This window comes from Penicillium diatomitis (assembly GCF_028827545.1).
Source record: "Penicillium diatomitis strain IBT 30728 chromosome Unknown utg000009l_segment0_segment0, whole genome shotgun sequence".
Lineage (NCBI taxonomy): Eukaryota > Fungi > Ascomycota > Eurotiomycetes > Eurotiales > Aspergillaceae > Penicillium > Penicillium diatomitis.
Genome location: NW_026623181.1, coordinates 753,537 through 764,917, shown reverse-complemented (window position 1 = coordinate 764,917; position 11,381 = coordinate 753,537). Strand labels below are relative to the sequence as shown.

At 50.6% G+C, this 11,381-nt stretch overlaps 3 protein-coding genes across 3 annotated transcripts; all 3 read left to right on the top strand.

Annotated features, from left to right (window-relative positions):
* Positions 1-551: 551 nt before the first annotated feature.
* On the top strand, positions 552-1,613 carry N7539_006788 (inositol monophosphatase family protein; the record flags this gene model as incomplete). The annotated part of the gene is made up of 1 exon (XM_056936389.1): positions 552-1,613. The coding sequence occupies one exon, from the start codon at positions 552-554 to the stop codon at positions 1,611-1,613; it is 1,062 nt and encodes a 353-aa protein (XP_056788324.1).
* A 2,911-nt stretch (positions 1,614-4,524) lies between these two features.
* On the top strand, positions 4,525-5,573 carry N7539_006787 (DUF1774 domain-containing protein; the record flags this gene model as incomplete). Its single annotated transcript, XM_056936388.1, has 3 exons — positions 4,525-4,748; positions 4,858-5,297; positions 5,374-5,573. 3 exons carry the CDS (start codon positions 4,525-4,527, stop codon positions 5,571-5,573), a joined length of 864 nt encoding a protein of 287 aa, XP_056788323.1.
* A 1,287-nt stretch (positions 5,574-6,860) lies between these two features.
* Positions 6,861-10,642, top strand: chsB (chitin synthase class II; the record flags this gene model as incomplete). Its single annotated transcript, XM_056936387.1, has 5 exons — positions 6,861-7,052; positions 7,123-7,178; positions 7,466-9,374; positions 9,479-9,645; positions 9,703-10,642. The coding sequence occupies 5 exons, from the start codon at positions 6,861-6,863 to the stop codon at positions 10,640-10,642; spliced, it is 3,264 nt and encodes a 1,087-aa protein (XP_056788322.1).
* Positions 10,643-11,381: the final 739 nt, after the last annotated feature.

The following is an 11,381-nucleotide window of genomic DNA, read 5'->3' as shown; positions in this document are numbered from 1 at the left end:
ATACTGGACCAGGGACCATTGCATGTTACTGGACTGAGTCTGCCAGTCTGGTGCAGCATTTTGCTTGCCGACTACTGTGCTTAATTAGCGTGTCGATCATCGGCCATATGACCAAATGAATTTAGGCACTTTGAGAAAATTCGGCCCCAAGCATTTCAATGGCCAAAAGGATTTTGTCCCCTTCGGCTCAACCTTCTCGTGACAATTCCTTTCGCCCAGAGATCAACAAAGGCAATCATTTGTCCTGAGGATAGGGCTCAATTGGCCTTAATTTTTTTTTTTTTTTGCGAAAACTTCAACAAATGACGTACATCGAATCCTCTTCGTTGATGTACCCCACGTGACCCACCCGGTGAAACTATCGGGAGGATATGATTATCCATTTCACGATAGTGGAGATTCGTTCCATTCTCAATTGAGTCATCTATGATATAATAGCACTTGGCCTGGTCGCTGGGAACTTTTTTTCACTTTCATCTCATCTTTTGCTGTCCATTTTGCGTCGACATCAACACTTTTCCGCTTTTGTACGCCACGATTCACCCATCATCATGAGCACGCCCCCTTACGCCAGAGAATTACACCTCGCGAGCCTCGCGGTCCAGCGAGCTGCGCTCTTGACGAAAAGGCTCCTTTCCGAAGTCGACAAGGGCACCTTTGACAAGCAAGATTCCTCCCCCGTGACAATCGCCGACTTCGCGGCTCAAGCCTCAATCATTGCCGCGATCCATCACACTTTCCCCGACGACCAGATCGTCGGCGAAGAAGACTCGACCGCCCTGCGCGAGAACCCCGCTCTCCTTGAACGTACCTGGGAATTGGCCACGGCCGTGCATCTCGATGACGCCGCTAGTGAAGCACTCCTCCACACCCCGAGCTCGCGGGACGAGCTCCTCGAGTTGATTGATCTCGGTGCCAAAGGCGCCTGTGGACCTGGGCGAGTGTGGACTCTGGACCCCGTCGACGGGACAGCTACCTTCATCAGGAATCAGCAGTACGTGGTATGTCTTTCGTTGGTCGAGGACGGCACACAGCGACTGGGAGTGCTGGGATGCCCGAATCTGAAACTCGACGCGGGACTGGTCTCCGAAGAGACGGTTGATCGGGACGGAAACGGACTACTCCTCACGGCGATTGCTGGGCATGGGGCGTTCATTGCACCCCTGGGTAAGGGTGCCTTACACGAGTCGAAGCCTCTGGAGAGGATACCCCCGGTTGAAAAGACAAGTGATATCCGATTTGTGGACACGCAGGCGGCGTCCTCACACAACCTGGATGCCCATGCACGCATCGCGAAGCAGCTGGACTGCCCATGGCCCAACACCGTGGATGTGTGGTCAGCGCAGATGCGATATGTGGCGATCGCAGTGCAGGGCGGATGTAATGTTTTTGTCAAGGTGCCTCGGGAGAAGAACTATCGATCGAAGATCTGGGATCACGCGGGAGGCATGCTGCTGGTTCAGGAGCTGGGCTGTGTGGTGACCGACTTGGAGGGAGAACCCGTGAACTGTGGGTTAGGCCGAACACTTGGAGGATGCTACGGGATGATCGTGGCTCCTGCTTCCATTCACAGTCAACTTTTGGATGCTGTCAGAGCTGTGCGACAGACATAGTCATCATTATCCCTCGGGGCTCTTATGTTTCTTCAGCGTATCTTGTGGTTACCTCACACAGTAAATATGTTGCATGGGAGGGCGCACTTTTATGGAACGACGTGTGGCCCTTGTGTTTTATAGATAGGCTGTCTTGGCCAAAAATGGATTCGACCTGTTTCCGGCTCGACCGGCAGGAAAATGGAGGACATACAAACTTTGCCCACCTAATTCATCCCATGCGGATTCAGGTTTGCCTGCCAATGTTCCCGGCGGAGGTAAAAACAACACCAAAAACTTTGCCCTCGTCCAGGTTCGAACTGGAGACCTTCGGATTACCACCCTGTTAGAGCAGGGTCGTCATATAATCCATATGAGACCGACGTCATAACCAACTAGACCACGAAGGCTTATGGTCAAGACCTCCAGTTTTGGCAATATCAATCAAGCCTCTTTGATGAGGGTTTTTAACTCTCGACGGATGTCGAGATGATTCCACCTGCCAACTTACTCACCCTTCGTCCATGGATCGACACCGCCAAGCCACTTACCGGTAATTACTCGACCACAGCACCTGAGCCTCACTCGATCTACATGGGAAGTATTGGTTTCATCAAACCTAGACTCGCGTCTTTCACTTCCCCCCTACTTTGAACGAAACTGACTGCAAAATGGGAATACAAACATACTCTTAGTCAAAAAAAGAAAGAGAAAGAGAAAGACCTGATTGAAGTAACCAATCTCTTGCTCTGTTTCGATGCAATGGCCCCCATTTTTCATGTACCCCGTGCGTCGGCCCCGGTGTCCGTGCCTCTTGAGCTTCTGTTCCTCTGCATGAGCCTTTGATTGATCCAACATGGTTGGTCGTCGTCTGGGGTTGCTTATGAGGTACATTGGGTGAGAAGATAATCCAGTCAACTATCGACTCATGTGAACTCGGAGTCTCGCACTTCGATCCTTCATTCGATGAACGTTTCGTCTGAATCAACCATGATAATGACATGGGCTACCGCCTGTTGGCAGACTCTCATACATGGCAGTCACCTAGGTATCTTTACATATACGTTAGTAGATATCCAAGATGCACAGGTAGCTAAGATCTACCTATACTGGTGTTGCTCCCGTAAGTCTTTCGTAGAGATTCTATTATGCTTTGAATCTCTGCCCGCTACCCAGTGGTGTAGGTAGGTCAGATGACTGTCATCCTTGATTAGTAGTAAAAACGGTATCCACGATCAAATGTGCTGCACCAGCAGCCTGTGCCCGGCATTGATTGATTTTAACTTTGGCGGTGTCGAGAGCACCACTGGTGAAGTATATGTTGGGTTCGCTCCAGTCTTGACATGGTTGACGGCACGATCTACGTAGGCTAGAAAGGTACAACCTAAACCGGGCCGCTCAGATCATGTTATAGGTGGCCGGCAGATCTCTCCCAACGTTTGGAGTAGGCATAGTTGATCAGTCGAAGAAGATAGAACCCACGTCATATTGGTAAGACACAATCAACAGTCATGAATCAGGTAAGTCTTGCTAGAACTAACTACGTAGGTACCAAGTATCAACCCTCGTGCAGGGTGCTGTGCCTGCAGGTGGTTCACGGCAGACAAGCTGTATATTGACAATGCCGTTCTCCAGCCACCCCTGGGATGCTTACAGATGCACGTTCACCAAGTCATGCTTTGGACACTCTCCTGATTTATCGACCTGCAGCGGCCGTGTTTGTCGATCACCAATCAGATTGTTTGTGATCATGCAGAAGCAGAGGTTTATTCGTTGAACCTTGAGGCCCATAAGTCATATTGCTGGATAATTCCTTGTGAGTTCCTGACCTATTTGTGCACTGAGGTAGGCTAACATTTCCACCATAAGATATAGCACGAAGGTAGGTAGCTGGTTGGAAGGTTCTGTAACTTACAAGGCGGCATCCATAGACAGGCGGCTACCATATATAGCACCTGGACACCGCTCACCGACCGTGTGGATCAGGAGCTCCTACACCTTCGACACGCCTGCAACCCTACAGTGTAATCCGAGAGACCAGGATGCCATGTAAGCCACTCCATATCTCTTATCTACTAGGATGGGCACGATACCAAGCTAGTAGACATTAGACACTAGATAGTTGGTTGCATCTATCCTCTACAAAGCGTAATGTTGGCCAAAACAGCCGTGAAATCTGACGGCGGTTGGACCAAGTCGAGTGGAGCCGCTAAGATAACCTAAGCTGCTCTGACATCACCCTCCGCGCATCATACCTGCAGGTGCCATCTCTGCCATCTCAGCCATCTCAGCCATCCAGCCATCCAGCCATCCAGCCATCCAGCAGCATTCGTTGACGGGTGGAGCATGGACAAACTGCCCTGTCTTGCCTGCAGCTGGCAGCGTACATAGCCACTATGCTGGATATGGTCGCTTGGACTCGGTCACCCGACCGTCAGCCCATGCCGGGGAGATTTTCCAGGCGCTTGTCGTCCAGCAGGACATGGAAGCACGAACCTTGGGAGATACTGGGAAGAACAACCCTCTTTGGAACTCACCACCTTACGTATGGGATGAGGGAATGGACAAGTGTCCCAAGATTGATTGAAGAGTGAATTCTTGTATTTTGTTTTTCTCTTTTTTTTTTTTTATGAATTTGGTTCGGCAAGAATGTCAGATTACACCATAGCTGATTGCTGAATCTGGAACCTCACCTGACAGTCCCGGAGAGCAACAAGCGGGGTCAAGCCTTGGTTCACTTTGCCTTCTTTTTGACGTTTACAAACGTTACCCAACCTTTCTTTTCCCTCTTCTTTGCCTCTTCAGATTTTCTCCTCCCTCCACCAGCTCAGTCTTCCTGTTCCTTCTGCACCTTTTTGAAGGATCTCATCACCCGCAGATTTGAAGACCCCCTCTTCACTGTAAAAAGACACACGGATAATCTTCCTGACCCATGTCGGCGTACAATCCCTTTGCTCGTCGGGAGCAGCACCCTGTCAGTGCTCTGAATACTTACCGAGTCCTTGTGCCAGTCACTTGGGCCTTGGTGGTGATAGTCGGCATTTACTACTCCATTCACGCCCCCGAAGACACCAAGGGTAGCAAGAAGCTCTGGAAGAATGCCGAAAAGCACAACACACCTTTCAGTCAGAGCACAATCGTTACTGGAATCTATTGGTAAGTGGCATGACGCGGGGCCAAACTGAGGCGGCACCGTGTTGAACTACATCCACAACTACTGGGCTTCGGGACCTCAAAATCGGTGAACTAAAGGGGTTGTATGTAGGATTCTTCTGCTTCTCTCTCAGCTGAGCTACGTCTACCACTTGTTCTCCAAGGAGGCTACTCTTGTGGTGGCCGCGGCCAATGTTGCGACCCACTTCATCTTGAACAACCTGTTCGTCTTTGCCTGGATCCTCCTGTGGACTCGAAACCACTTCTGGGGTGCCGAAGTCATTTTGGCGGCCCACTTTATCAATCAGACCATCACCTACTGGCGCCACCGTGGGCTTCCTGCCTTTGTCCATCTACCTGCTGTTGCAGGTCCCTATGCTTGGACACTCACTGCCCTCTTCTGGAATGGCGCGGTCGCTGTGCACAGTCACAACCTACCTGGCCGAATTGTGGCCAACATCTTCATCTGGGTGATCATGCTTGTGGGTCTCTTCCACATTGTGGTGCAGGAAGACTACATCTTTGGACATTGCCTGAGTTTCCTCATGCTGTGTAAGTGACTTTCGATTGCTGACATATCCTCAATCGTACCTTGGCTAATATGTGGGATTTTTTTTCTTCCTTTCAGCGCTGGCACTCCGTCAGTTTGCGGTCAAGATCATTGCCCTCCAGTGGATCTTCGCCTTTGTCATTTTCGGTGTCCTTCTAGTCTCCTCATTCTACGTGTCCACCACGAAATACTATGGACGTGACACTCTTTTCCGGAGTGTGGCCCACCCCGAATCGACCGACCGTGAGCGCCAGCCTCTGCTTAATGAGCAGGCCTAAAGGTAGACGGAGCGCCTCGGCTTTGGGAACAATTCGGCATCAATGTCCAAGGACAACGACCCTGTGCCCACGGCTAACGGCAGTTGTGTGTGAAAAGATTCGACTTTTTCGATGCAGAGAAGGGAAGATGCAGACCGTGGTTGTGTTTGAGGATGACGTTACGTTTTCTTTTGTGAAGTCAGTAGTCACTAGTCCTGAACGATTATTCTATCTCAATTGCTGTTTCATCCCCATCGATCTAGTTTGTTTCGTAGTAAGAGTTCATCAGAGTCGACAATCGAAACCGAGAGATACTCAAGCGAGCAGTAATATAGTGCCGATTATCCTTTAGGAGGTCACTGTGGGTACTCGACTACGATGTACAAGTTACGAGGACTGTACTAGTTACTACCTAGTACTCGGCAAATACACGATCAACTCGAAAACGACCGTCCCGAGGGATGGATCCAAGTATACAACCTGACCCTACGAGGAATATCCAGGTGGTCGAGGTAGATCTCAAGTTCTGTATTGGAAGTTGAGTGCTTAATGAACATTGGCAGACCCCACAATTCGAGGTGGAGACACAGCACCCCTCGATGTCATTCAGACTTACACAACCGGACTGGACCACGGTAGACTAGCGGAGACAAGATCTACGGGGCCGCAATCGCCTCATTCAAAGAAGCAGAGTGTCAGCGACTCGCACGAGCAAGTCTCTCCGCACGGAACTGTCTCTGCAGCCTGTACTCGTATGAAACAAATATCCTACTAGCCCGAGAGCCCCGTGCAGTATTACCCAAGGGGTGTACCTCCGTGCTCAAGTAAGATGGGCGGGTACATCCTGTTGCAACCTGCCGAGTTGCCCTGACAACCATCACCCACCTCCACTTTGTTGACTGCGCTGGCGGAGGAACCGGGAGGGACTTGTTTGCGGAGGACGTGCGCTTGCAAATGAACCAGATCGTTCGTTCTCTCTTGATTTCTGCGATTTCTCGATCTCCCAACCTGTTCATCAGTTATTGATTGACACTCTCCAGTACAAAGCTCAATTACTCTCTCTGGTGTGTAAGCATCATCGTGCACATTCCATAATGAGCATGGACATTCCGGGTGCCCCCAGATCAACGTGCTAATGTGAATCAGAGCCTATCAGGGTCTTTACGAACTTTCTCGCTCAAGACCTCGAGTGTGGTGTGACTTCAGGTGCTATTGCACAGATAGTATCGCTGCTTGTCGCCAACAAAGAATCTTCATGCCATGAGGGCATAGAGTTTGTCGATATCGAACACATTCCGCATTCGCACTATGGATAGATACCCACAGTCTACCTATGGTGATGCGCCTCCAGCGTATCTAGACCCCGATGCACCCTATCTGTCCGATCCAGATTCGCCTCATGCGGCGACTCGACATAACGGCGCGACAATGCGACTGCTCCCCACAAGTGTTGGCCACGAGAATGAAGATGTAGATGGCGGTCGTCGCCCAGCGTCGCCGGTACATTACCAGCCTGCTTATTCTGAATCTACCCCGTGAGTGCATTTGAACTTCTTTGCTTGTACTTCAGCTGCTTGAGTTTCCTTACATTCCTGCCGTTGCTGTCGTGACGAGGGCACGACCGAGGTGCGCGAGCCTGGGGCAGATGTACGCTTGACAGGTGAAGCAAACTGCGTGGGTATCTTTGATTTGCCACCCCCAAGATTTGTTTGTCATCGTGCATGCCTCGCTCTGGTGACTGGAAGCCCTTAGGATCTGCTTGGCTTGATTATTATGCATGCTGCAGCTCCCCAACCTTCCTTTCTCGGTCATTACGGCAGAACACAGCCCGCATCCACTGCATGAATTTGATGCATCTCAACAATCATGGATGACACTCGGAAACCACGTTCTAACACAAGGCATGAATACAGGACCGCACGGGCACCCTCATACGATGACCGCTATTACAATGTTCCCAGCGCGGCCTCGCCATCGCGCCCAGCTTCCAGCATGGGAAACCCACCCAGAATGCCTGCACCCACAGCAAGTCTAGCCGACACATCAGTGTACCCATCGATACCTCCACGCACAGGATCTCCCGTTCGTCCATGGAGTCCTGGACATGTCCGGCCTCCTTCGGTCTCGAGTGTCGGGTACGAACGCGCTGATCTCAATGGAAGCCCTCGACCAGGCACTCCAAGCTCACGATATGGCGGAAGTCCGCGCAGACCACTACCTCCAGCGCCGCTATTCTCAGCGCCAGCTCCGTCCGCAGGCCCAGATGCCAGTATCGACATTGGAGACGGACTGGCAGGCGAGGATCCGTTCGGCGGTGGCGGCCAGAGAATTCATCATACGTCCCGCGACAGTGTCAGATCCTTCATGAGCGAGTCGACCATGCTCGGAGATGAAAAGGACGACATGACAAAGGTTGAATTGGAGGAGGAAGACGACGATGAAGCGAGCATGATCGATCCCAACTTGCACTACGGACCGGCCCCCGACAAACAGGGTCGACGTGGCGTGCGTCCCACTCAAATGGCCAAGAAGGAGGTCCAGCTTATCAACGGTGAGCTGATCCTCGAGTGCAAAATCCCGACCATCCTCCACAGTTTTTTGCCTCGACGCGATGAGCGTGAATTCACACACATGCGATACACTGCGGTGACATCCGATCCGGATGACTTCACGGCGCGAGGCTACAAGCTCCGGCAGCAGATCGGTAGTACGACTCGTGAGACGGAGCTGTTCATCTGCGTGACCATGTACAATGAAGACGAGATTGGCTTCACACGAACCATGCACGGCATCATGAGGAACATCAGCCACTTCTGCTCGCGTACCAAGTCTCGTACCTGGGGCAAGGACGGATGGAAGAAGATTGTGGTGTGCATCATCTCCGACGGTCGCAAGAAGGTGCATCCGCGGACTTTGAACGCGTTGGCTGCCCTTGGTGTGTATCAGGAAGGCATTGCGAAGAACATTGTCAATCAGAAGGAAGTGCAAGCCCACGTTTACGAATACACTACGCAGGTGTCCCTTGATTCAGATCTGAAATTCAAGGGCGCGGAGAAGGGGATTGTGCCATGCCAAGTGATATTTTGTCTCAAGGAGCACAACAAGAAGAAGCTGAACTCCCATCGATGGTTCTTCAACGCTTTTGGACGGGCCCTGCAGCCTAACATCTGTATCCTGCTCGATGTGGGTACCAAGCCTGAGCCAACGGCACTGTACCATCTTTGGAAGGCCTTTGACCAGGACTCCAGTGTTGCTGGAGCTGCTGGCGAAATCAAAGCCGGTATTGGCAAGGCCGGACTTGGGCTATTGAACCCCCTCGTGGCCAGTCAAAACTTCGAGTACAAGATGTCCAACATTCTTGACAAACCGCTTGAATCAGTCTTTGGATACATCACTGTGCTTCCTGGCGCACTGAGTGCCTACCGATTCTTTGCACTACAGAACGATGCTGATGGGCAAGGTCCTCTCAACCAGTATTTCAAGGGTGAGACCCTGCATGGCCAGGACGCGGATGTGTTCACTGCCAATATGTATCTGGCTGAAGATCGTATCCTTTGCTGGGAGCTCGTCGCTAAACGAGAAGAAAGATGGGTTCTGAAATTTGTCAAGAATGCCGTCGGAGAGACTGATGTGCCGGACTCGGTTCCGGAGTTTATCTCTCAGCGTCGTCGATGGCTCAATGGTGCTTTCTTCGCGGCTGTTTACTCGATCTTCAATTTCAGGCAGATCTGGAAGACCGACCATTCGTTGGCGAGAAAGATCTTGCTGCATATTGAGTTTGTTTATCAATTCCTCAATCTTGTCTTCACTTACCTTGGATTGGTAAGTCAACAAGTCCTCTTTTTCTGATTTTTTTCTTTTTCTTTTTTTGGTATTGGAAACAAGTGTGGCACGACTTGAAGAGGATTCTAACAGTGAGACAATAGGCCAATTTCTACCTCGCATTTTATTTCATCGCTGGATCACTTACCGATGACAAGTTGGATCCCTTCGGCCACCACATGGGCAAATACATCTTCATTGTACTCCGCTACGCCTGTATCTTGATCATGTGTTTGCAGTTTATCATTTCACTCGGTAACCGACCACAAGGGTCAGTATCGTCCTCCGCCCTCCCAAAATCAAGTGTCAACGCTAATGCTCTGCGCAGTGCCAAAAATCTCTACCTCTCAGGCATCGTTGTCTACGCCGTGATCATGTTCTACACGGTGTTCTGCGCCCTCTACCTCGTGGTGAAGGAGCTCATGGCACGTGTCAGTGGCAAGGAGGACGGCCTGGCTGTCAGCAGCTCCCTCCTCGTCAATATCGTGGTGTCCATGCTGTCCACCGTCGGTCTGTATTTCTACAGCTCCTTTCTCTACCTGGATCCCTGGCACATGTTCACTTCATCTGCGCAATACTTCCTTCTCATGCCGAGTTACATTTGCACTCTGCAAGTCTACGCATTCTGCAACACCCACGACGTGACATGGGGCACCAAGGGAGACAACGTCATCCACAATGATCTGGGCGCGGCAAAAACGATCAACGGCTCAACTGTCCTCATCGACATGCCCTCTGAACAACTCGACATCGACAGCGGATACGATGCGGCTCTGCGCAACCTCCGAGATCGCCTTGAAGTCCCCGAGGCTCCTGTCTCCGAATCCCAAATGCAAGAAGACTACTACCGTGCCGTCCGCACATACATGGTGTCCATCTGGATGGTCGCCAATGTGATTCTGGGCATGGCAGTGTCTGAAGTCTACGGCGTGGATTCCGGCGGCACGAATATCTATCTCGCTATTGTGCTGTGGTCTGTCGCCGTTTTGGCTGCTGTTCGCGCAGTCGGTTCGACCGTTTATGCGGTGTTGAACGTCGTTCACAAGATCGTCGAGGGAAAGACCAAGTTCGATGCTGGGAATATTTCAAACTTTGCTCCCAGCTCCTTTGGTGGAAGTGCTGTTGGGGGTAGCTCTGACGGGCGTGGTGGTGGCAGTGCTCCTAAACCGATTCGCTACAGTGGCGGACCGAGTCTCAAGGATCGTATTGCTGAAGTGAGATGGTCGATCGGTCGAACTATGGGCAAGGCCATGTTCTGGCGGAAATAGAAGTGGTGTGCTTCTTCTTCTTCTTTCTTTGCAGCGTCGGCTGATACCCACTACTCGCTTTCCATGAGTGATTTTCAATCGATCACTTTCTTTTATCGTTCTCGTGGCCTTTTTTTTTTTTTTTTTTTTTTGCTTGTCTCTCGCCTTGAATAAAGGTTGATGATTTGGTATCTATGTTTTCGACCTCGGGGCCCTTCGATCTTGTGGTCTGTTGATCATGTTATCTGGTTTGAGGGTCACTTCTTCTTTACGATGGAAATATCTTTCTGTGGTAGGGGGATTTTGAATTTTGTCTTCGTGTTGTTGGTGGATTCAATGGATAATGTTACACCTCCCACCTTCACTGCCATCACGCACTGACCTTTTGGGTCTGTGACATGTATTTACGATTATGTTGACTTTTTTGTGAATCTGATGATTGAGTTTCGTGCTCTAGGAGAATGCTATCTATGCATACATAAGAAGTATCCTCACCCACGGTTTGACCAAATGAAGGAATCTTTTTTTTAATCCATACGGGATACCTATCTTTTTGGAAGAGACTGCCATTGAGGTTGCTCGAAACTCATTGAATTGAACGCATGAGCTTGAGACACCGCATCCTGGAATGATATTCTGACTTGGAAGAGACGGGTATCCTCGGCGGAGAGCAGACAAGACATGCTGACTTATCAACGGTGATGGTAAAGTAGGTGTGCTCACGTGCAAAATGACATCTCACTCGTGCGACATTCAAAGG